This window comes from Schistocerca gregaria, chromosome 2 (genome assembly GCF_023897955.1).
Source record: "Schistocerca gregaria isolate iqSchGreg1 chromosome 2, iqSchGreg1.2, whole genome shotgun sequence".
In the NCBI taxonomy this organism is placed as follows: domain Eukaryota; kingdom Metazoa; phylum Arthropoda; class Insecta; order Orthoptera; family Acrididae; genus Schistocerca; species Schistocerca gregaria.
Window position 1 is genome coordinate 223,593,071 of NC_064921.1, and position 27,494 is coordinate 223,620,564.

The 27,494-nt window shown below is 41.3% G+C and overlaps 1 protein-coding gene across 1 annotated transcript; it reads left to right on the forward strand.

The window, feature by feature from the left end:
* The first annotated feature begins 371 nt into the window (after positions 1-371).
* Positions 372-27,494, forward strand: LOC126335648 (glutathione S-transferase 1-1-like). Its single transcript, XM_049999103.1, has 6 exons — positions 372-434; positions 9,903-10,054; positions 10,474-10,532; positions 15,309-15,447; positions 21,282-21,443; positions 27,255-27,494. Exons 2-6 carry the CDS (start codon positions 9,911-9,913, stop codon positions 27,402-27,404), a joined length of 654 nt encoding a protein of 217 aa, XP_049855060.1. The 5' UTR covers positions 372-434; positions 9,903-9,910; the 3' UTR covers positions 27,405-27,494.

Consider the following 27,494-nt stretch of genomic DNA (forward strand, 5'->3'; position numbering starts at 1 on the left):
TTCTTCTTAACTTGCAACTATTGCTTATGCTGGCACCCATTTTAACGGTGATAATCATTTCATATATTTCGTTCTCGCGTGAGCTCTACTTGTACAGCGCACAAATTACATGAGTGTGGAAGGTTTGCTTTTCTGCAAAGATAAAAGATAATGGTTGTACTGACCAGATAATGAAATTCCGCATAAGCGACAAATTTGCTTGCTGGTCCTGTTAGTGCGCAGATTATAGAAAAGAGATCTAGCCGTGATTTGTAAGTTTACCTACATCTCGTCGCGTCAGACACGTCCGCTAACCATTAACGATGACACGGCGTGTAAGGATGACGCTGCAGTAGTTACGTATAAAACAAGCAGTGATCTCCGAGACCATCATAGTTACTGGGAGACGCCAGAAGAAGTATCACACGACGTTTGGCTGTTCGTCAACTAGTCAGGTATGTACTGTTTCCTCAGTCATTGCGCTAGACGTCAAAACTGCACTGCAAAATGTAACGTGCGTTGACAGTATTACGTTTCAAGTTAATAATATCAATGATGGTCTCTTATAATTAAAGTAACATTCTAATCAGCCAAAGGTGACGTATTTGTGAAAAATGTTAAGTATTCCGTTATTATTCGTCTGAATCTGTACGTAAATGGCGTATGAGCTGATTCTAAGGCCACACATGCCACAACCAAAATAATGGTTTGCAAAGAACCTCGCTAAATCTGCAGGTTTGTATTACCAATACGTTTGATTTGTATTATGATACAATTGACATGCAGTCAAAATAAACTTAGGGATAACATCGTCCTGCCAACAAATCCACTGATTTAAGAGCTCACTGAACTTAGAATATCCATTTCGTCTGCGAAGTTTTACACGCAATGCGCCTTCGTATTCGCGATTACTAGCAGTGCTACAAAATTACCTCTGGTCTCAATGGAGCTGGTTTGAACGCTGTTATTGAGACGGTCTTTCATACTCAAGATCTGACTAGCAACATATCGGACGAGAGGTGATGACGAACATATCATTATCACCACGATCGCCACACCATAATCAAGTGGCTGACGTCTGGTTCAGAAGTCGGCCTAGTGACTTACGTTTTGGACGCTTGTGATTATTCAGCTCCTGCGTTACGTTTTGCAAATCTGTCTTTTTCGAGCGTGGCTGTGTTCTCTGTCCGTAAAAACCTAGCCTTATAAATACTCAAAAAATAATGAGACCATATGCTGCAGCTGGTACATCTAAATCGATATATTCATAGTCAAATCGTACGCAGTTTACTGCTTATGGACAACAAGAGTTTTACTTGGCGTTAGGAACAAGGAAACACTAGTATGTCCCAGCTTCCTCTGATAAACATCATTAGTTATATATATTAGGCCCTGACACGTTATGTGTGTGCAGGAGACTGCACAGCGGAGAAGCAGATGAGTGTTTCTACTGTCACAGATCTGGTTTTTCCTTTATATACTTAACTAATTTTACCGGAATTCCTAGAAGGTTCCTAAAAAAGAGTCATGGTCTTCGTTATCTAGACAGGAACTGCAAACCGTCTCTGATGGCCTCTTCAAGACGTTGAGTTATTAATCTTGCTACCCTCCTTGTACTGAGTTCGTGATGTCCAAATCCCAATTCGCTGTTGACAGCAAACAAATAATAATATCTAAATTGAAAATTGTTGGAATCAAAAATCGTATGCAAACACGCCAACACACAGCGCAGTCATTCATAAAGAATATCGTTTGTTTGCATCACAGATAATGACCCAAAAACATGCAGTTATATGGCTGTAAAGCCAAGTAAACTATTTATCAGACAGTTATGGTCAAATGTTAACAATGAAATTTACTGAGCGGTTAAATCTATCGGAGAATCATAAACAATGAATCGATTTAGAGAGAAATTACGGGAAGAACGAGGGGGAGAAATTTATAAAACAGTGTCGGTGGAAAATTTAATTCTTTTCTTAACATATTTCGACAACATTTGTGACTTGTTTTGCTGGAAAACAGATAACGACATTATTAAACAGAAGCAAGGGTGGGGGGTGGATAGCTCTTGTGATTAAAGAATCTTGTGCCAGTAAGAGTGATCTGTATCTAATTCAAAGAACAAGCAGTAGTCAAGATTTGAACTCCATTGCCATCAGCATTGTCAAATCCCCCATTCTGTCATAAAAAGGAAAACTCATGTAGCAACCACCAAAGGATACGGCAAAAACCTATTTGGAAAGTTATTCTACAAGAAGCAAACTAGGGATCCAAATAAAAATCAGCCAGCAGAAAATAGCTCTGTCGGAAATGGTGACCTTTTCAAGTCATTGGCCGTCATATTCCATGACTGCTTCTTCACAGTGGCTGCAAACACTGCACTCAGTATTAAACGAGCAAGATTTACTTGTACAGACACTGCATGCACTACGAACAGATGTTAGTTATAAAAACACATGCTCTGAGGAGATTACAGAACTCATCTGGTCACTAAAAAGTAAGGTAGTAGTTTGATGGACATGATGGTGTTTCTTTCAGAATACTAAAATCTTGTTGTGATTTCATATACCTTTACGCTATTTTTGTTATCAATTAATAACTCAGGGAATTTTTGTTGACGGACTTAAATAAGCCTAAGTAACACACGTATACAACATTGGAGATAAGCAAACTACTACTGATTACAGGCCTACATTACTGCTCTAGTGTCTAAAAAAAGTTTGAGAATATGTAATGATCCACTTAAATGAACACAACTTGTCAACTGTCTCTCAATTTTGCTTTTGTATCGGTTCTCAATTGAGAAAGGAATACAAGGCCTCACAAATGAAGTGTTACCAGAGCTAAATCAGATAAATTATCCTACTGTTATATTCTGCGACCTTACCAAAGCCTATCGCAAAATTATGCTTATAAACTAATATGTTATGCAACTAGCTGCATTCCACTTGCGGGGGTGGAATCCTGCGTCCATAACAGTAAGCAGATGGTCTCATTATCAACTTATATCTCAGGCTTGAAAATAACCTACTTCAGTGGTCTTTCAATTAGTAGAGTACATCGTACGTAGAGGACATTGTACCTAGGAACACGCGATATTTTTTGGTCGGTACTTCAGTCTAGTGACTGATTTTGTGATCAAATGACGGGATGTGCACAGGGGACCACCATAAACAGTTTCCGGCATACTCTACAGTTTTTGTTGTTGTTAGAGACACGGATGTGTTTGGCACGGCATTTGTAAATATTCCACGTCCTGCACATTTAGACGCTGTATAATATATGTGGTGCCTGATCATGACACAGAGGAATTATAGACGTTAACTGTGAGAGGGCATTGGATGAAATCAATGTGGAAAGTTGAAAGTTTGTGTCAAAGTATTTGGGTCTGACGAGAGGCGTGCTGACTTGGAGCTGCAGTTGTCACTTTGGCCGTGTGACTTGGTGTTCAGAGCAGCTGCCTATTAAGCAGGAGACCCAGATTCGAAACTCAGTCTGGTGCAAATTTTCCAGTTTCCCCGTTGATTTCAATCAATGTCCACTCGGAGCCAGTGGCTATAATTCCTTTGTGTCTTAAAGAAATCTGGAATATTATTATTATTGAATGGTGAATATATAGAATTTTATTCATTGTTTATTTAACATGTGGACAAACTTCGTCTGTCGTGTACCATCTTGTACTTTGATAGAGAAGAAGATATATTACCATGGAACATGTGACATTCGCAGATGAACTGAGGTTTTTCTTGATGTCTTAATAATTTGTCCTGAAAGTGAAAAGTTGAGTTATTTTACAGTAGCTTCGGTTTCAAAATGTATTTAACTTGTAACTGGTTTCTGTTAAAATTAATTTGCTTACTGTGCATTGGTGTGTAGTAAAGTAACAATTCAACATTTGAACTATTAAAAATAGTTCTGACAAGATTGTCTCGATTACAAGTCGTATATTTTTTGGTACATGACCATGTTATAGCTTGGAGCGTGTTTCACGTTTGGGAAAACGTTGAGTTTCCAGAGTAACTTTTGTAATGCCAGAAAAAACTTCAGCATTTGCAGGATGGTCCATTGATAGTGACCAGGCCAAATATCTCATGAAATAAGCATCAAACGAAAAAACTACAAAGAATGAAACTCGTCTAGCTTGAAGGGGGAAACCAGATGGCGCTATTGTTGGCCCGCTAGATGGCGCTGCCATAGGTCAAACGGATGTCAACTGCGTTTTCTTAAATAGGAACCCCCATTTTTATTACATATTCGTGTAGTACATAAAGAAATATGAATGTTTTAGGTGGATCACTTTTTTTCCTTTTTTTGTGACAGATGGCGCTGTAATAGTCACAAATGTATAAGTACCTGGTATCAAGTAATATTCCGCCAGTGCGGACGGTATTTGCTTCTTGATACATTACCCGTGTTAAAATGGACCGTTTACCAATTGCGAAAAAAGTCGATATCGTGTGGAATTGTGGCTATTGTGATCAAAATGCCCAACATGTGTCTGCTACGTATGCTGCTCGGTATCCCGGACGACATCATCCAAGTGTCCGCCCCGTTCGCCGGATAGTTAGATTATTTAAGGAAACAGGAAGCGCTCAGCCATATGTGAAACGTCAGCCACGACCTGCAACAAATGATGCCCAAGTAGGTGCTTTAGCTGCTGTCGCGGCCAATACGCACATCAGTAGCAGACAAATTGCGCGAGAATCGGGAATCTCAAAAGCGTCGATGTTGAGAATGTTACATCAACATCGATTGCACCCGTACCACATTTTTATGCACCAGGAATTGCATGGCGACGAGTCTGAACGTCGTGTACAGTGATGCCACTGGGCACAAGAGAAATTACGGGACGATAACAGATTTTTTGCACTCTTTCGATTTAGCGAGGAAGTGTGATTCTCCAACAACTGTAAGGTAAACAGGCATAATATGTACTATTGGGCAACGGAAAATCCACGATGGCTGCTACAAGTGGAATATCAGCGACCTTGGGGGGTAATGTATGGTGCGGCATTATGGGAGGAAGGATAATTGGGCCCAATTTTATCGACGGCAATCTAAATGGTGCATTGTATGCAGATTTCCTACGTAATGTTGTACCGATATTACTACAAGATGTTTCACTGCACGACAGAATGGCGATGTACTTCCAACATGATGGATGTCCGGCACATAGCTCGTGTGCAGTTGAAGCGGTACTGAATAGCATATTTCATGACAGGTGGATTGGTCGTCGAGGCACCATACCATGGCCCGCACGTTCACCGGATCTGACGTCTCCGGATATCTTTCTGTGGGCAAATTTGAAGGATATTTGCTATCGTGATCCACCGACAACGCTTGACAAGATGCGTCAGCGCATTGTCAATGCTTGTGCGAACATTGCGGAAGGCGAACTACTCGCTCTGAGAGGAATGTCGTTACACGTATTGCCAAATGCATTGAGGTTGACGGACATCATTTTGAGCATTTATTGCATTAATGTGGTATTTACAGGTAATCACTCTGTAACAGCATGCGATCTCAGAAATGATAAGTTCACATAGGTACATGTATCACATTGGAACAATCGAAATATAATGTTCAAACGTACCTACGTTCTGTATTTTAATTTAAAAAACCTACCTGTTGCGAACTGATCGTCTCAAATTGTGAGCCACATGTTTGTGACTATTACAGCGCCATCAGTCACAAAGCGAAAAAAGTGATCCAACTAAAACATTCATATTTCTTTACGTACTACACGAATATGTAATAAAAATGCGGTTCCTTTTTAAAAAACGCAATTGATATCCGGTTGACCTATGACAGCGCCATCTAGCGGGCCAATCATAGCGCCATCTGGTTTCCCCATTCACGCTTGGCAAGTTTCGTTCTTTATAACTTTTTCGTTTGACATTTATTTCGTGAGATATTTGGCCCGGTTACGATCAATGGACCACCCTGTATATATGGAATAACAAAAATATAAAACTTATATTACAGTGCTGGCTAAAGGCGAAAGTCGGAAAAGTGCATCAAAGTAGAACACTCTTTCCGCCGCTACTTTAAAGGGCAGTTCAAAACCTGTAATGTTTGCTGACCACACAAGCACACTAGTCAACGCTCCATACTCAACCTTAGCAGACACAGTGGAAATGATAGTTGAGCCAGCCTACAAATTGTTCACAACTAACAATTTAAATCATTATCTCTCAAAGACACAGTACCGATGGTACTGTTACCGACGACTGTGCCGCTAAAGCGGAGTTATTGAACGCAGTTTTCCGAAATTCCTTCACCAGGTAAGACGAATGGAATATTCCAGAATTTGAAACACGAACATCTGCTAGCATGAGTTTCTTAGAAGTAGATACCTTAGGGGTTGCGAAGCAACTCAAATCGCTTGATACGGGCAAGTCTTAAGGTCCAGATTGTATAACGATTAGATTCCTTTCAGATTACGCTGATACTATAGCTCCCTACTTAGCACTCATATACAATCGCTCGCTCACCGATAGATCTGTACCTACAGATTGGAAAATTGCGCAGGTCGCACCAGTGTTCAAGAAGGGTAGTAGGAGTAATCCATTTAACTACAGACCTATATCATTGACGTCGGTTTGCAGTAGGGTTTTGGAGCATATACTGTATTCAAACTTTATGAATCACCTCGAAGGGAACGATCTATTGACACATAATCAGCATGGCTTCAGAAAACATCGCTCTTGTGCAACGCAGCTAGTTCTTTATTCGCACGAAGTAATGGCCGCTATCGACAGGGGATCTCAAGTTGATTTCGTATTTCTAGATTTCCGGAAAGCTTTTGACACCGTTCCTCACAAGCGACTTCTAATCAAGCTGCGGAGCTATGGGGTATCGTCTCAGTTGTGAGACTGGATTCGTGGTTTCCTGTCAGGAAGGTCGCAGTTCGTAGTAATAGACGGCAAATTATCGAGTAAAACTGAAGTGATATCAGGTGTTCCCCAGGGAAGCGTCCTGGGACCTCTGCTGTTCCTGATCTATATAAATGACCTGGGTGACAATCTGAGCAGTTCTCTTAGATTATTCGCAGATGATGCTGTAATTTACCGTCTAGTAAGGTCATCCGAAGACCAGTATCAGTTGCAAAGCGATTTAGAAAAGATTGCTGTATGGTGTGTCAGGTGGCAGTTGACGGTAAATAACGAAAAGTGTGAGATGATCCACATGAGTTCGAAAAGAAATCCGTTGGAATTCGATTACTCGATAAATCGTACAATTCTCAAGGCTGTCAATTCAACTAAGTACCTGGGTGTTAAAATTACGAACAACTTCAGTTGGAAAGACCACATAGATAATATTGTGGGGAAGGCGAGCCAAAGGTTGCGTTTCATTGGCAAGACACTTAGAAGATGCAACAAGTCCACTAAAGAGACAGCTTACACTACACTCGTTCGTCCTCTGTTAGAATATTGCTGCGCGGTGTGGGATACTTACCAGGTGGGATTGACGGAGGACAAAGAAAGGGTGCAAAAAAAGGGCAGCTAGTTTTGTATTATCACGTTATAGGGGGAGAGTGTGGCAGATATGATACACGAGTTGGGATGGAAGTCATTACAGCATAGACGTTTTTCGTCGCGGCGGGACCTTTTTACGAAAATTTCAGTCACCAACTTTCTCTTCCGAATGCGAAAATATTTTGTTGAGCCCAACCTACATAGGTAGGAATGATCATCAAAATAAAATACGAGAAATCAGAGCTCGAACAGAAAGGTTTAGGTGTTCGTTTTTCCCGCTCGCTGTTCGGGAGTGGAATAGTAGAGAGATAGTATGATTGTGGTTCGATGAACCCTCTGCCAAGCACTTAAATGTGAATTGCAGAGTAGTCATGTAGATGTAGATGTAGACACATAGTAGCGGTTTCAAATAAGCAATAACACAAGAGGAGTGGTAATACATTGAATGAAGCGCAGTGTGTGAAATTCCTTGTGGTTCAGACGGATAAGAGTTTAAACTGGAGAACATACGGATAAATTAATCAAGAGGCTCATTTCCGCGTGTTATGCCCATCGAAGCACTTCTCCTTGTGCTGATTTCAAGACAAGAAAGTTGACTAATTTTACATATGTTCACTTGCTACGTATTATGCAGTTACCGGAAGCAAATATTGTGTTTTTCTTTTTTCAGCAGACTCGAGTAGTAAGAGGATTGTGTAAAGCTGGTGTATCTTATAAAACACTTTTTAAGGATTTTGCAGTTCTTATACTCACTTCCCAATACTTGTACTCCTTAATACATTTACTCCTTAATAGCTTTTGTTGCTGATAATAATAATTAGTTTCACATTCGGAGTCAGTCAGCTCTCCTGACCAATCCATTCTGCTGTTACTGCGTCCCTGCTGACAATGCTCTGCTGCCTGTTTCCTGTTACACTACTGGGTCTACTTCTCGTGACATCTGGCGGTGTATTCTACATTGCATAGGGTTGTCCTATACGTCTGATCAGATAGAATATGTTAGACTTGTTGCGCTCAAATATTTCAAACAGCAATTAAAAACTGACACACGCAATATTAGTGTTCACTTGTCGGATGATCAATTAGGAAGCCGAAAGCCTGTTCATAACAATATATGAAATAAATATTGTAGTAGAAGATTAATACTTTGTTTGTTAGTCTTTAATACATCTCTGTTCCTCCAAGTGCCAACGGAATGTTCCATAAATTTGTGAAATAGCCTGGATATCTGTGGCGTCAGGTGAGGTTCTGTATATATAATCATTGCAAACTGTCAGCTTTTTTTAAAGGGGTTTGTGCAGTCTCTGATAGTGTTGATTTCTGTCACTTTCTGAATCATTATTGGATATGTATATGTCAACCCTCCATGACGCATGGATCTTTCGTACTACAGCTTTAGAGACAGCAGTACCGCAGGTAGAATCACAACGGAGGAGTATCTCTTGAGACGCCAGACAAACGTGTGGTTCCTGAAGAGGGGCAGCAGCTTTTCAATTGTTGGGGTCAACATTCCGATGACTGTCTGATCTGACCTTGTAAACAAAACGGCCTTGCTGTGTTGGTAATACATCCGACTGAAAGCAAGGGAAAACTACAGCCGCAATTTTTCCCGAGGGCTTGCACCTTATGGTTAAATGATGATGATGACCTTTTGGGTAAAACATTCCGGAGGTAAAATAGTCCCCCGTTCGGATTTTCGCGCGGGGACTACTCAAGAGGATGTCGTCATCAGGAAGTTCAGGATGTAAGTTGCGGTTATTATTCGAAAATGAAGAGGCTTGCACTGGATAGAGTAGCATGGAGAGCTGCATCAAACCAGTCTTTGGGCTGAAGACCACAACAACAACAATAAATGTATATGTATGAAATTAATTACTGAGAAACTCATATTTTAACCGTCATTAAGATTGTCGTGTCTGAACACTCCTGTCTGTAAAAAACATACCGTATAGCTCACTATGTTGTTCTCGAGCAATATTGTTTAAAATAAACACTCGACTTGGAAAAAACTATCATGAAGACATGCAAAGGGATTGAAATGATTTATTTCTCTCTCAGTGTTATTAAAAGAGAAAGCTCACATTAGCACACTTATAACACGGTGAGTTTCCTATGAATGAAACAAGAAGCAGTTCACTCTCTATAAGAAATTTACAAGCGGTATCGCAGAGTACCCCCGCGGCGCTGTCCGCTGGATCTGTCACTGTTTTCAGATAGCCCCCGGTGTCTCAAACTTTACTGTTGTATTACTGAATAACTGTAAGAGCAAATCATGTTTCGGAGAACAAAATGATTCCTGGAATTATTACCTAACTCATGAATTTCTGTGACGAAACAATATTTATTCTCCCGGTACACTTGATAAGTACACGGCATAGCATAATCACAAACACATCATCCAAGGAGAAGTTTATTTTAGATCTGAAAAGATGTGATGCATTTCAGAATCCACAATGGGTCCTCTGACTCTCTACATCAGCCCTTTGAGCGCTCCATGCCGCTTGGTACGTCTAGTGGCTGGTATTGTTGGAGTTGACTTGAAAATAGTGAACATAAACGATCTTGCTAAGGACCTGAAGACGCCTGAGATGTTGAAGGTAACATATATCTTTAGTATATCTTAAGTATTAATAAGTGCAAAAAATAACTGAAGAAGTGTGTTTATCTACCGCCATTTCTTGTTGTAAACTACTATCTAAAATTACCAACATTCTCTGTGAATGTTTAGAATGTATTCAGAAATCATGTAGAAAACGAGTCGAAGTATGGATCTTGGAGTATCTGAAGAATAATATACTTTATCATGTATTTTATACGGATTTACTTTGCAACAGTGTTGTTTGGCTACAACAAGTGGTTTTATTGAATGTTTGTTAATTTTTTATTATAGAAATGTGGTGCCTGGAAAATAAATACATTTATACTCCTTAATTTCTTCTCTAGACGTCCTTTCATCATAAATTGATATCTCAGATGTCATATGTCTACTTTTTTGTGATTCTTTTCCTTATTTCAGAAAAACCCACAACACACTGTGCCGACGCTGGAGGATAATGGCCTGTACATTGCCGAGAGGTAAGGCTACAGACGTAGTAGTGAACAGTGTTACTACTCCTCGAAGAATAACAGTGCCTTCTCAATATATTCCAAAATGAGTCTTCGAAAGCAGAAAGAAAATTTAGTGTTTTGTAATGTTTTGGTTTCAGTATAATGTACCTTTCTTCTCATCCTCATGACTTGTTGTTCGACGACCGTTGTGGCCGAGTGGTTCTAGGCGCCCAGTGCGGAACCGCGCTGCTGTTATGGTCGCAGGTTCGAATCCTGCCTCGGGCATGGATGTGTGTGATGTCCTTAGGTTAGTTAGGTTTAAGTAGTTCTAAGTCTGGAGGACTGATGACCTCAGATGATAAGTCCCGTAGTGCCCAAAGCCATCTGAACCATTTAAATTTGTTGTTCCCTTGGAATGAAAATGAGAAACACCTTATTACGATGCCAAAAACAATGAGAAGCTGTTGGTACCTGTACGATGCATCTCGTAACTGAAAGTCACTTCTGTTTCGAAAAGTTTCCTGCTAGTAAATTGCTTACTAACAACAATCGGCTTTATTTGAAAGAGAAAACTCCTTTTTGATACTGAAAGGAAAAAAGGCCCCTCTTGAGTTTGGCAGAAAATGTAGTTAGTAGCCGCGCGGGATTAGCCGAGCGGTCTAGGCGTTGCACTCATGTACTGTGCGGCTGGTCCCGGCAAAGGTTCGGGTCCTCCCCCGGGCATGGGTGTGTGTGTTTGTCCTTAGGCTAATTTAGGTTAAGTAGTGTGGAAATGTGTATTTGCTTTTTAGACACGTCGCAAGTCGGCAGACTGAGGACTGCTTTATATTTTCTCCTAAAACGATAAAGCTATATATTTTTGATCCATAAAGAGCATTACGCACGCAGTTAAAGCTGTCAGCAGCTATTATTGCTTTCTTGTCTGGTTCTGGAGGTTAACTTTTCCTAAATGCTTTTTCATCCACACAAAATTTTCCTTTATGAAAACTATACTGTCTGTCCTTATACGGGAACATAAAAAACGTTTTGGCAACGTTACTGTTAAAATTTTCAGATAATTAATGAAGAAATAAGGAATTATGGAAGAAGATAGCTTGGTAAGGATGGGCAGTAGTGAGAATTGTGTCGACAATAATGATCAAAACAAAAACGTTTAAATTTAAAATAAGTTATGTTAATATTCTCTTGAGAACTGAGTTCTAAATGCAAGCACAGTACTGGGTATTCATTGTCTAGGCTATGACTGCTTACGTCGCTCAGTCTAAAATTGCATATGTGTATGCTGCACCTAAATAGTTGTATGTGCACACTATAAATGAGGACGATGTAATCTATTCACAGAGTGAGTTTGTGTTACAATTGAGTCCGAGTTAGCTCTTCATTCATAATAATTGACGTTCTAGGGAATGGAGCACATACAATATTATATTTGAGCCTAAGTATTCCACTGGTAGCACGTTACGTTCTTCGGCGGCAGTTCACAAAATGCATTACGTGAGGCAGCTCCAGTGAAGTTAACTCTTACCTCTATCTTCCTTGAGCGCACTGAGTTTATACAAGACAGAAGAGACCACAGAATCATCTGCAGTCTCCAGAAATCACTGGAGTCACATTCAGGGTGCCTCTTATTATAAACTCATTGATCTTATGTCTAATCCTTATACCAAGTGAACCACTGCATCACTTGCAATGAACATCTGTCAACGGTAGGTTCTAACAGAAAGAGATTATTATCCATACCATTATTTCAGTGCAGTGAGTACTTTTCTGCATTCAGTGCAAAAAAGGGTTTGTACCTGCCTACATTACTAACTTTCCCATTGCCACATAGATGTCTTTGGGCTACTAACGGTTGTTTGTTATCGACAACCTTGCTACTGTAGTTAAGACTCATAGCATCTGAACTGCTTCACTTCCTGTCTGTTCCACGGAAATCTTATACAAGCAGTATTTGCTTGAAGTATGCTTGAGGAGCGCTCAAATTCGAAGGAACAAATGCTTTTAAATTCAAAAAAGTGGTATACGCATTATCTGAGAAGCCACTATCAATTAAATATATAATAATCATTAAATTAGTAGAGTCCCAAGCTTTACTTCATCAGTATCCGATTCGTTTCATTTTCTGTGGTTCCATTAGTAGTTGGTGAGGCTTAAAACAGTGTGTTTAAACATCTCTCGAATACTTTTTGTTACATTTTACTGACAATTCTTCAACTTTCTTAAGCCTTGAGAGTGCTAGCTCTGAATCAGTATAATTGAAAGTTCCCAGGAAAGTGGTTTTCTCAACTTTTTGTGGGTAATTTTATGCACAGTAACACTCGTCATGCGGAGACTTTTGAAGGTTGTCTCTCGTGTCATATTGCGTGTGGTTGAGTGTTATGACATTTCATTGTAGAAAAATGTGTAAGTGTAGAATTTATTCGTTGACTATTCTTGAAATCAAGAGGATCTCAAAACAAAAAAATAATACAACCGACATTTCTTAGGTTCATAGAAAATCAAAATTGTATATGGTAGTAATTATACTCTCTCCTCAGTGCAGTAGTTTTGTGTGGGAAGGAGCAAACTCCACTAAATACCTGCACCCTTCCCCGAAAGGGCTAAGCAAGACGCGGTCAAACAAAATTCCTCGTATTTTTCACTAACATTATTACAAATACAAACGCAACACACGAAAAGCTAATTAGTGCTCATATCTAGAGTTTTGTTCGTGTATTTCAGAAGACTATATTAACTTTGGTGACAGATATGAATACGTACTTCTATCGTCATTATTTCACGTTTTCCATCCTGAACTCCATCTAGAAGGCTTGCCGTGGCAGTAAGGGTTGTAATGTTTCATTATCTTGTAAATAGTAATAGTGTAGTTCAAATGGTTCATATGGCTCTGAGCACTATGTCACTTAACATCTGAGGTCGTAAGTCCCCTAGAACTTAGAACTGCTTAAATCTAACTAAGCTAAGGACATCACACATATCCATGCCCGAGGCAGGATTCGAACCTGCGACCGTAGCGGTCGCGCGGTTCCAGGCTGAAGCGCCTAGTGCCGCTCGGCCACAACGGCCGGCAATAGTCTAGTAAAACAATACACATAATTATATAGATAATTAAATATTCCAGCATAATTTAGTTAATCATGTTTTGTACATGCAAGCATCTTATGTTGAGTCCATAGGGATAGAAATGATGTGAGCATATAGAAACAAAACAGTTGGTGCTGAAAGGTAGTCTTATTCAAAATGCCACTGAGCAGCTGAAATACATTCCTGGAAATTGAAATAAGAACACCGTGAATTCATTGTCCCAGGAAGGGGAAACTTTATTGACACATTCCTGGGGTCAGATACATCACATGATCACACTGACAGAACCACAGGCACATAGACACAGGCAACAGAGCATGCACAATGTCGGCACTAGTACAGTGTATATCCACCTTTCGCGGCAATGCAGGCTGCTATTCTCCCATGGTGACGATCGTAGAGATGCTGGATGTAGTCCTGTGGAACGGCTTGCCATGCCATTTCCACCTGGCGCCTCAATTGGACCAGCGTTCGTGCTGGACGTGCAAACCGCGTGAGACGACGCTTCATCCAGTCCCAAACATGCTCAATGGGGGACAGATCCGGAGATTTTGCTGGCCAGGGTAGTTCACTTACACCTTCTAGAGCACGTTGGGTGGCACGGGATACATGCGGACGTGCATTGTGCTGTTGGAACACCAAGTTCCCTTCCGGTCTAGGAATGGTAGAACGATGGATTCGATGACGGTTTGGATGTACCGTGCACTATTCAGTGTCCCCTCGACGATCACCAGAGGTGTACGGCCAGTGTAGGAGATCGCTCCCCACACCATGATGTCGGGTGTTGGCCCTGTGTGCCTCGGTCGTATGCAGTCCTGATTGTGGCGCTCACCTGCACGGCGCCAAACACGCATACGACCATCATTGGCACCAAGGCAGAAGCGACTCTCATCGCTGAAGACGACACGTCTCCATTCGTCCCTCCATTCACGCCTATCGCGACACCACTGGAGGAGGCCTAACGGTGTGCGGGACCGTAGCCCAGCTTCATGGAGACGGTTGCGAATGGTCCTCGCCGATACCCCAGGAGCAGCAGTGTCCCTAATTTGCTGGGAAGTGGCGGTGCGGTCCCCTACGGCACTGCGTAGGATCCTACGGTCTTGGCGTGCATCCGTGCGTCGCTGCAGTCCGGTCCCAGGTCGACGGACACGTGCACCTTCCGCCGACCACTGGCGACAACATCGATGTACTGTGGAGACCTCACGCCCCACGTGTTGAGCAATTCGGCGGTACGTCCACCCGGCCTCCCGCATGCCCACTATACGCCCTCGCTCAAAGTCCGTCAACTGCACATACGGTTCACGTCCACGCTGTCGCGGTATGCTACCAGTGTTAAAGACTGCGATGGAGCTCCGTATGCCACGGCAAACTGGCTGACACTGACGGCGGCGGTGCACAAATGCTGCGCAGCTAGCGCCATTCGACGGCCAACACCGCGGTTCCTGGTGTGTCCGCTGTGCCGTGCGTGTGATCATTGCTTGTACAGCCCTCTCGCAGTGTCCGGAGCAAGTATGGTGGGTCTGACACACCGGTGTAAATGTGTTCTTTTTTCCATTTCCAAGAGTGTACCTATCAGAATGAAATTAATTCGCAAAAGTTAACCAGATTTAAATCTCCTTCTTTCTGTAACGAATACATTCTCAATAACTTTTCGTTATGTATAAATGCCCAGTATTTCTGAGCCTACTCTTTAGTAATATTTTTGTTTTTTGCAAACAGCCGCGCCATAGCCATGTACCTTATTTCTAAGTACGGAAAGAACGATGCTCTCTACCCGAAAGATGTCAACAGACGGGTCCTCGTCGACCAGAGACTGTTTTTTGACCAAGATTTCTACAGCAGGATTGTGAGTGTTTTCGTAAGTATCACTTTATTTCCCTCTTTCATACTTGTCTAAATAAGTATTCTTCCATTTTACAACGTGCTTACGTAAAAGTGACTTTATGTGCCGACTATTGAACGATACAACGTAGGAGGGAGTAGAAGAACTGACGTTTACAATTTTAAGTTCCTGGGTTCGCTGCCAGATGAGTTCGTCGAAATGAAGCGATGTTTCAGTAAATATCACTCTCATTAATTTTAAGTTCCTGGGTTCGCTGCCAGATGAGTTCGTCGAAATGAAGCGATGTTTCAGTAAATATCACTCTCATTATCGTCAGGTGAAGTATCGAAATGGGGTCTGAGTCACGTTTTCACAGGTGGTGCTAGGGTTGGCTATGCACACTAACAGTTGCCCACGGAGGGGCTAGGAGCAGGTCGCGTATGAATCATATGTTGTCTCTTCATCAACAGCGAGAAACGTTAATCCGTGCTATGAGACAACTGTATGTTAGCGGCAGTTGGCAGCTTTCAATTGAAACCTGGGGAGCGGTGTTAGGCCCACACCAACGTTCATTTATAAGACGGCTTGTAGCAAGGGCAGTCACCTGAAAGTAGCGGCCTAGAATTCATGTTTATGTAAATTAAAAATAAATAAAATGGAAAGAATCGCTGGTATTTCTTATTACATTAAAATAGTTGAACAAAAAACTAACTGGTGAAAACATGCAACTACCTTTTACTTTAACCTGTAAGTTCATAAGAGATAACGATCCTGATTTTTATGCACTGAAACGTCACCCCTTTACATCAAACCTGACCCGTATGTGAATAACGCAACCGAATAGTTAAAGGAGGTTTAACAAGAGTTAGCCAAGCCAAAACAAACTTTAATTCTTGCAATACCCATTCCGCAGCTACTAACTAGGCATGTGAAATTTGTTGGGTTTATAGATTCAATCCGTTCCATTTAACACAAACCAAGGGGTATGGAAATAAGCATCAAAAATTATACTCAGATCTAATATAACGACCAAATACTTGACTACCAGATATCGTGTTACGTCTAAAAATCCATTTGGACGAGCATTCTGTCCTTACATTACCGTCCGGATACAACAGGCACAAATAAAATCTACAGGATTAACTCAATTATCCGTTAGAAAATGCCCAAAATATTATCTGACGAATGAAGGGCAACGAGACAAGCCATTTGAATAAACCCGTAAATTGATCCCACGCGTTATGAGAAATGGAATGTACGGAAAGGATCTTACATTTCCAACGCTAGACTCGACAGCAAAGTGTATCCCTGGAAGAAATCTAATGCTCCATAACCTGAAAACCACGTAATGTGTAAATCACATAACTGCAGCGCAAGCGCACTAGCCAGCAACTATCTCGCCATAATCCAGAGCAAAGTCGATTCAATCCACCCAAGTCACCCTCGCAAGATAAAGCGTTTATACTACATGGTGGAATCGGGTAATCGACATTTAGGCAGCAGGCTGAAGGCAAAGACTGTGTCTTTGTCAGGGTCTCGCGAACAAATTCGGTCACCAAACTTCACTACTGTCTGAGTCCCCTCAAAGTCCATACGACTTGCTGATGCATAATTTACAATTTCGACCCAGATATGTACTACCTATCACACAGCCTTGAGTGACTATAGATCTTCGAGGCACGCAAGTGTTTATCGGTGCGCGCATGAACACGCGGCATTATAAGTCCCTAACAGCAGATACCTTCCGCTGTGTGACAGCAGAAGGCTGTTGATTGCTAATCTTGTACCAGGAACCGCATGTTATTTCAAACAAATAATAATAAAATTGACAGAATTTAGAAACCTACATTAAAATGAGTATACCAAAGGTGGTATGGTGGTGCTGGGATGGCGTCGTGAATGATTCATCAATTTCGTAGTACAACTGAGCTATACATTTTGACGTCACGAACAAAATAACAAATACGGCCATTGACGGCACTGAACGCACATGAAAAGCCAGGTAAAAATGCAAAAATGTTTAACAACTGTTCACATTAAACAAAAAGTTATACAGCATAATCCATGGATACATCACTACAAAATTTCGGATGAGGAGAATAACAACATATAAAAGCCAAATCTAACATGAAAGAGAAGGGATAAAACAGACGAAGACTAGGCTGCACGGCAATTCCATGGGCAGAGAGAAGCAACAATATTTAATACATTTAGATTAATGTAGTAAGATAAATTACGTATGATTTAAATTAAAGTGGGGGAAATGGAAGTAAACACTGACATCTTCATTTGACTACAAAACGCATAAACAATGAGCAAAATAGTGTAGTACACAAGTAAAATGAATTCAATCTTGATAATAATAAACAGCAAAATAATAAACAAAGAAAATAGAATGGCCTAACTTGAGTGCGGAGCATTACTGTGTACATGAACAGTTATATAGTGCCAGACTTTAAGAGAAGTCAACAATCTTGACACATTATTGGTAGAAATGTATCGTTGCTAAGAGCAAATAGAGTACCACATAAAAACGGAAAATGTAGACTAGAACAGCAAACATATGCTGTGCAACTCATAAGCGAACGCAGATCACGACAATGAGAAGTATAGATGAAAAAACAATAAAGTGACTGCAAATACGCTGCGGAACTTAACTTTATACTTAAGGAATATGTAGTGCCAAACTCGGCGAAAAGAAAAAACGAAAAATTGACACAATGCAGGTACAAACAAAGCATCAGAAAAACAAAAACAACAACTCTTAAAAATAGCATTACATAGGCTGTGCACATGCATTATGAGGTGCACAGCGTATGTATATTGTCTTGGTCTACATTCAGAATTTTTATATGCTGCTGTATTTGCTCTTTGGAGTGTTACGTTTTTACCAACAATATGTCAAGATTGTTGACTTTTTTCGAACTCTGGAACTAAATAATTGTTAATGTACACGGTAATGCTCCACACTGAAGTTGGGCCATCCTATTTTCTTTTTATTTATTTTGGTGCTTGTTATGAAAATTCTATTAATTTTATTTATGAACTACGTTGTTTTGCTCGTTGTTTATGGATTTTGTAATGAAGTAAATGTGTTAGGGTTTCTCTGAAGCCCTCCATTTGTCCTTTTTAACTTTAATCATACGTATTTTATCTGAATAGATTAATCTAAATTGGAGTACTCCACCTACAAATGTGTTATAGTCCATTCCATCTCTCTGTCTATGGAATACGCGACGTAGTTACTGTACCCCAGAGCCTTCATCTGTTTTATCCCTTCTCTTTCATCTTAGATTTAGTTTTTATGTATTGTTATTCTCTTGATCCGGAATTATGTAGTGATGTATTTATTGTTTTTTCTGTATAACGTTCTATTTAATGTGCATTGTTTTTAAATATCATCTGTTTCACCCCTTCTCTTTCATCTTAGATTAGTTTTTGTAGATTGTTATTCTCTTGATCCGGAATTTTGTAGTGATGTATTTATGGTTTTTGCTGTATAACTTTTTATTTAATGTGCATTGTTTTTAAATATCATCTGTTTTATCCCTACTCTTTCATCTTCGATTTAGTTTTTATGTATTGATATTCTCTTGATCCGGAATTTTGTAGTGATGTATTTATGGTTTTTGCTGTATAACTTTCTATTCAATGTGCATTGTTTTTAAATATTTTTGCATCTTTACCCGGCTTTTCATGTGCGTTTAGCGCCGTCAGTGGCTATGTTTGTTATTTTGTACGTGACAACAAAATATATTACTCAGTTGTACTATGAAATTGGTGAATCCTTCACGACGCAATACCGGTAGTATGAAGAACTACCGTACCTTCTTTGGTACACTCATTTTAATGTAGGTTTCTAATTTCTGCCAATTTTATTATTATTTCATGAGGGTACTACTAATTTGCGTGATTTTTTCCCCAGGCGCTTTTAGCTTTATTGAGGTAAAGCATCATTAGTGGTGGTGATTTTTCGGCTGATTTCTCGCTTACATCGGGAAATGCCGTCTGCTAACATATCGTTGTTTTTCTGTGTTAGACACTGATAATGTTGGCCTAATTTTTAGAAGTTCTGCAGCACTATGCATTTCTCACAATACACTTTTATGTACATCAGTGCATACCCTCGTGAATTATAAAGCAACTACGGACACTATGGCCACATAAATGAAGAATCTAATACAATTTGATTTAAATAAGCTGTGGTTCTTCATGACTTTTATATTCTTTCTGCAGATATGCTGAAGATCAGTTACTCGAAACACCTAAATAAAATTGAGTTGCTGAACATCAAGTGACTAAACATCTTTTCTCCAACGACCGTAACAGCAATGTTTGAAATTTATAATTTCATAAAATGGTCGCAGGCCTATTACGTGACTGTATGACACACCTTAAAAAATACTGCCGCTAGGACGGTCGGCGATAAGGTTTTGAACTGACTTGCTTCTCTGTGGCAGCGTAAACGTTTCCGTGCATCGCAAGCTAATCGTAAACAACAGAAATTATTTCGAGTTGTGTCTCTGCAATTTACAGATGGTTTTGCTGATGTAATAAAAGCATCAGTTGCATTCCAACTTTTTATGGTAAGTTCCAGTGTCTGCTGCAGAGACCAAAACTGATCTTAATCTCGATGGCTTATTTTATTATACCTTTACAAACGACAAATTTCTTACACTTCACTCCGGCCGTTCGAAATCGAACGTACGGCCCGTGTAGGCAAAGGGCTTTTGAAACAGCGTAGTTAGGGAAGCCGCCAGAATTAGGATTAATGATGGCCACTTGAAGAGGAACAGAGGCTATCAACTGAGCTCTGCCTTGAGAGCGGTCCCCGCCGGAAGACCACCAGACTGAGCGCCCAATGGGGCCAGAGTGATCTCGCCGGGACACAAATGCTATCTATTCCTCTCCATTTTACCCGCAATGGACCTCTGGCAGGGTATGGACTACCCATTGGCTCCACCTATAAACTCAACAAAACATCGCGGCATTACATGAACTAACATATATGCAAACCTGAGATCTTTACAGTGGCCCAAACCGCTGAGAGAAACGAGATAACTTCTCATCTATTTCATTATAATGATTTACATGCGTTACGGTAGAGTAATTTATGTGGACTGACATTAGAGCCCAGAGCTCTCTTACTTGTGGATCGTGGTCTATTTAATGAGTTGTCCAAACATATTCCGAATTTATTATTATTCGTTTTAAATAATTATTCCGAATATCATTGGGAACAAAGTATACTGGACGGATTGCCTGAGCACATTGAAATTGTTTCCAGATCCTAATCTCTCTGTGAATCACTGTCTAATAGTGCTGTTCTCTCCGACTCGTGATGTGGTGTTTGTAGCCTAGGAGAGGATCACAATGGAGACGTAAGGTATGAAAAGAAAATGGGAAGAGATTAAGACTTGGTGTTGATCCATGACATACGGTACTTGATTCACGCACTCTGTCTGAGAAAGTAAAAGTTTCTACCTTGATTTATCTATCAGTCTCAAGTTAAGATTTCTTTATTCCGGCAAATACTTACTTAATGGCTATGTTATGCCATTTTAGATGGAAGTATTTATCTTTTTGCTACTGACATTAATAACTTCAGGAAAGATGTCCGATAACTGCTGAAACTAATTTGATAAGCTTTCTGTCAAAATGGCCGACACTTGCCTATCGATCAACTACTTATGTGTAACATAAACAATGCAGATGAGCCTTAAAAATTACACAATTCTTTTTCCTGCGTTTTTCCCTTTGCTGCATGTTTCCTAGTTTTTGGTTCTAACTTTCAAGGCCATTTACCACAGTAACGATGTATTCAACATAATTATTGAGTACTGAGTCAAATAACAATTCTTTTTCAACAGCGGCCGAAATTAGACGGCAAACAGACCGACCCCAGTAACATCGACAAAGTGAACGACGGGCTGGAGAGCCTCAACAGAATGCTGGAAGGGAAGCAGTGGCTGGCCGGGGACAACATCAGCCTCGCCGACTACGCTGTCGCCATCTCTCTGACAGCAATCGAGGTACAAGGCTGTTCTTGTCACTTATTCACCAAACATACACTGAGGTGACAAAAGTCGTGGGATAGCTCTGTGCACGTACAACACAGATGACAGCAGAGTCGCGTATAAAATATGTAAAAGGGCAGTACATTGCCGGGACTGTCATTTGTACTCAGGTGATTGGTGTGAAAAGGTTTCCAGCGTGGCGACACGACGACGATTAACAAGCTCTGAACGCGGAATGGTAGTTGGAGTCAGACGAATGGGACATTCCATTTCGGAAATCGTTAGGGCATTCAGTATTCCGAGATTCACAGTGTCAAGAGTGTGCCGAGAGTACCAGATTTCAGGTATTACTCCTCAACAACAACAAGCAGTGGCAACAGTGGCAGTGGCCTTCACTTAATGACCGAGAGCGGCAGTGTCTGCATAGAATTTTCAATGGGAACAGACAAGCAACACTGCGTGCTAACAGATGACATCGCCTGCAGCGTCTCTCGTGGGCTCGTGACCATGTCAGTTGGACCTCAGAAGACTGGGAAGATGTGGCCTGATCATATGGCTCCCGATTGCAGTTGGTAAAAGATGATAGTAGGGTTACAGTGCGGCATAGACTCTACGAAATCGTTGGCCCAAGACGCCTCCTGAGACACGACAAGGTAGTAGTAGGCAAAACGTAACAGGGAATAACAATATTAATGTGGTAATAGTAAACTGCAGGAGCGTCTATAGAAATGTCCCAGAACTGCTCTCATTAATAACGGTCACAATGCCCACATGGTACTAGGAACAGAAAGTTGGCTGAAACCATATGTAAACAGTAAAGAAATTGTAAGCTCAGATTGGAATGTATACCGCAGAGACTGGCTAGACAGTGAAGGGGAAGGCGTGTTTAAAGCGATAAAAAGTACAATAGTATCGAAGGAAATTGACGAAGATCCGAAATGTGAAATAATTTGGGTGAAGGTACGGTTAAAGCAGGCTCAAACATGGTAACTGGATGTCTCTGTAGGCCCTGACTCAGCAGCTGTTGTGGCAGAGCACCTGAAGGAAAATCTGGAAAATATTTTGACTAGATTTTTCCGACCATGTTATAGTTCTCGGTGGAGATTTTAATTTGCCGGATATAGACTGGGAGACTCAAACGTTTATAACGGGTGGCAGGGACAAAGAATCCAGTGAAATTTTTTTAAGTGCATTATCTGAAAACTACCTTGAGCAGTTAAGCAGAGAACCGACTCGTGGGGATAACATATTAGACCATCTGGTGAAAAACAGACCCGAACTATTTGAAGCAGTTAACGCAGAACAGGGAATCATCGATCATAAAGTGGTTACTGCATCGATGATTTAGCCGTAAATAGAAATATTAAAAAAGGTAGGAAGATTTTTCTGTTTAACGAAAGTGACAAAAAGCAGATTTCAGAGTACTTGACGGCTCAACACAAAAGTTTTGTCTCAAGTACAGACAGTGTTGAGGATCAGTGGACAAAGTTCAAAACCATCATACAATATGTGTTAGATGAGTATGTGCCAAGCAAGATCGTAAGAGATGGAAAAGAGCCACCGTGGTAGAACAACAGAGTTAGAAAACTGCTCCGGAAGCAAAGGGTACTTCACAGAAAACATAAACATAGCCAAATCCTTGCAGAGAAACAAAAATTACGCGAAGCGAAATGTAGTGTGAGGAGGGCTATGCGAGAGGCTTTCAATGAATTCGAAAGTAAAGTTCTATGTACTGACTTGGCAGAAAATCCTAAGAAATTTTGGTCCTATGTCAAAGCGGTAGGTGGACAAAAACAAAATGTCCAGACACTCTGTGACCAAAATGGTACTGAAACAGAGGATGACAGACTAAAGGCCGAAACACTAAATGTCTTTCTCCAAAGCTGTTTCACAGAGGAAGACTGCGCTGTAGTTCCTTCTCTAGATTGTCGCGCAGATGAAAAAATGGTAGATATCGAAATAGATCACAGAAGGATAGAAAAACAATTAAAATCGCTCAAAAGGGGAAATGCCGCTGGACCTGATGGGATACCAGTTCGATTTTACACAGAGTACGCGAACGAACTTGCCCCCCTTCTTGCAGCGGTGTACCGTAGGTCTTCAACACAGCGTAGCTTTCCAAAGGATTGGAAAAGGGCACAGATCATCACCGTTTTCAAGAAGGGACGTCGAACAGATGTGCGGAACTGTAGACCTATATCTCTAGTCAATCAGTTGTAGAATTTGGAACACGTACTATGTTCGAGTATAATGACTTTCCTGAAGAATACAAAAGTCTGTAGCACTCACCATGGGTTTCGAAAAAGACGATCGTGTGAAACCCAGCTCGCCCTATTCGTCCACGATACTCAGAGGACCATAGAGACGGGTTCCCAGGTAAATGCCGCTTTTCTTGACATCCGCAAGGCGTTCGATACAGTTCCTCACAGCCGTTTAATGAACAAAGTAAGAGCATATGGACCGTCAGACCAATTGTGTGATTGGATTGAGGAGTTCCTAGATAACAGAACGCAGCATGTCATTCTCAATGGAGAGAAGTCTTCCGAAGTAAGAGTGATTTCAGGTGTGCCGCAGGGGAGTGTCATAGGACCGTTGCTATTCACAATATACATAAATGACCTTGTGGACAACATTGGAAGTTCACTGAGGCTTTTTGCAGATGATGCTGTGGTATATCGAGAGGTTGTAACAATGGAAAATTCTACTGAAATGCAGGAGGATCTGCAGCGAATTGACATCTGATGCAGGGAATGACAATTGAATCTCAATGTAGACAAGTGTAATGTGCAGCGAATACAAAGAAAGAAAGATTCTTTATCATTTAGCTACAATATAGCAGGTGAGCAACTGGAAGAAGTTAATTCCAGAAATTATCTGGGAGTAGGCATTAGGAGTGATTTAAAATGGAATGATCATATAAAGTTGATCGTCGGCAAAGAAGATGCCAGACTGAGATTCATTGGAAGAATCCTAAGGAAATGCAATCGAAAACAAAGGAAGTAGGTTACAGTACACTTGTTCGCCCATTGCTTGAATTTTGTTCACCGGTGTGGGATCCGTACCAGAGAGGGTTGATAGAAGAGACATAGAAGATCCAACGGAGAGCAGCGCTCTTCGTTACAGGCTAATTTAATAATCGCGAAGGCGTTACGGAGATGATAGATAAACTCCAGTGGAAGACTCTGCAGGAGAGACGCTCAGTATCTCGGTACGGGCTTTTGTTGAAGTTTCGAGAGCATACCTTCACCGAGGAGTCAAGCAGTATATTGCTCCCTCCTACGTATATCTCGCCAAGAGACTATGAGGGTAAAATCGGTGTGATTAGAGCCCACACAGAGGCATACCGACAATCTTTCTTTCCACGAACAATACGAGACTGGAATAGAAGGGAGAACCGATAAAGGTACTCAAAGTACCCTCCCCCACACACCGTCAGGTGGCTTGCGGAGTATGGATGTAGATATAGATGTAGTCAACAAGAGACTGTGCAAGCTGGTGGCTCCATAATGGTGTAGGCTGTGTTTACATGGAATGGACTGGGAACTCTAGTCCAAAGAGCCCATCATTGACCGGATATTGTTGTGTTCGGCTGCTTGGAGACCATTCATGGACGTCATCTTCCCAAAAAAGCATATAATTTTTATGGATAACAGTGCACCATGTCACCAGGCCACAGCTGTTCTCGATTGGTAAGAACATTCTGGATAATTCAAGCGAATGATTTTGCCACCCGTGGAACACTTGCGGGATACAATCGAGGAGTCAGTTCATGCCCAAAATCCTTCACCGGCAACACTTTCGCAGTTATTGACAGTTGTAGATGCAGCACGCTTCAGTATTTCCCCAGTGGCTTCCAGCGACTTGTTGAGCTCATGCCATGTCGAGTTGATTCACTACGCCAGGCAAAGGGATGGCCGACACGGTATTAAGAGGTATCCCACGACTTTTGTCACGTCGTTGTAAGTCGTTGCACAATAATAATTCCCACTTTAAAAGCGTCTCATGCACTTGTGTACATTATAATTTTGCGCAGTATTACGTATAGATACACTGCTGGCCATTACAATTGCAACTCCAAGAAGAAATGCAGATGATAAACGGGTATTCATTGGACAAATATATTATACTAGAACTGACATTTTCACGCAGTTTGGGTGCATAGATCCTGAGAAATCAGCACCCAGAACAACCACCTCTGGCCGTAATAACGGCCTTGATACGCCTGGGCATTGAATAAAACAGAGCTTGGATGGCGTGTGCAGGTACAGCTGCCCATACAGCTTCAACACGATACCACAGTTCATCAAGAGTAGTGACTGACGTATTGCGACGAGCCAGTTGCTCGACCACCATTGACTAGACGTTTTCAGTTGGTGAGAGATCTGGAGAAAGTGCTGGCCATTCCTGTATCCAGAAAGTCCCGAACAGGACCTGCAACATGCCTTCGTGCATTATCCTGTTGAAATGTATGGTTTCGCAGGGACCGAATAAAGGGTACAGCCACGGGTCGTAACACATTTGAAATGTAACGTCCACTGTTCACAGTGCCGTCAATGCCAACAAGAGGTGACCGAGACGTGTAACCAATGGCTCCCCATACCATCACGCCGGGTGATACGCGAGTATGGCGATGACGAATACACGCTTCGAACGTGCGTTCACCGCGATGTCGCCAAACACAGATGCGACCATCATGATGCTGTAAATAGAACCTGCATTCATCCGAAAAAATAACGTTTTGCCATTCGTGCACCCAGGTTCGTCGTTGAGTAAACCATCGCAGACGCTCCTGTCTGTGCTGCAGCGTCAAGGGTAACCGCAGCCACGGTCTCCGAGCTGATAGTCCATGCTGCTGCAAACGTCGTCGAACTGTTTCTGCAGATGGTTGTTGTCTTGCAAATGTCCCCATCTGTTGACTGAGGGATCGAGACGTGGCTGCACGATCCGTTACAGCCATGCGGAAAAGATGCCTGTCATCTCGACTGCTAGTGATACGAGACCGTTGGAATCCAGCACGGCATTCCGTATTACCCTCCTGAACCCACCGATTCCACATTCTGCTAACAGTAATTGCATCTCGGACAACGCGAACAGCAATGTCGTGATACGATAAACCACAATCGCAATAAGCTACAATCCGACCTCTATCAAAGCCGGAAAGGTGATGGTACGCAATTCTCCTCCTTACACGAGGCATCACAACAACGTTTCGCCAGGCAACGCCGGTCAACTGCTGTTTGTGTATAAGAAATCGGTTGGAAACTTTTCTCATGTCAGTACGTTGTAGGTGTCACCACCGGCGCCAACCTTGTATGAATGCTCTGAAAAGCAAATCATTTGCACATCACAGCATCTTCTTCCTGTCGGCTAAATTTCGCGTCTGTGGCAGGTCATCTACGTGGTGTAGCACTTTTAGTGGCCAGTAGTGTATAATCCCTATCTAGATTTGGGTTTTCAGTGATTTCCCTAATCCGCTTTAGGCAAATGTTGGTATGGTTCCTTTGAAAACGCACGACCGATTGTCTTCCCCATCCTGCCGCAATCCGACCTTGTACGCGAACTCTAAGGACCACTTCACGGACGGAACGTGAAACCCTACTCCTCCTCCTTTTGTAAAGAACATAGTTTATTGCTAATTAAATGGCACGAAGCGATGCCACCACAGTCCAGAGGAAAAACTGTCTATTATTATCCACGGGAAGAATGCAAAGTGACATATTAATGAAACATTTTTAAACTTCAACTTTATTCTTTCATTCTGACAGTGCTTTCAACTTTGGTAACGCATTCAGTACACATCACGACCACAATTTGTTTTTCTTTCAGCTTGTTCCAGAGAGTGGAATCGTCCCCACCAAGCTCCCTAACATCAAGGAATGGCTTCATCGTGTGGAAAGTTCTACTCCGAAATACATGGAGTTACTCAAGACATTCCGTGAAGGCGTACAGGAACTACTTAAAAAATTTAAACAGTAATTTTTAAAAAATTGTACATTCATTGTCAGTCCATAATAGGACAGTATTAATTATTTTCTTGTGATATTATACGTCTGCTTTTGTAAGACA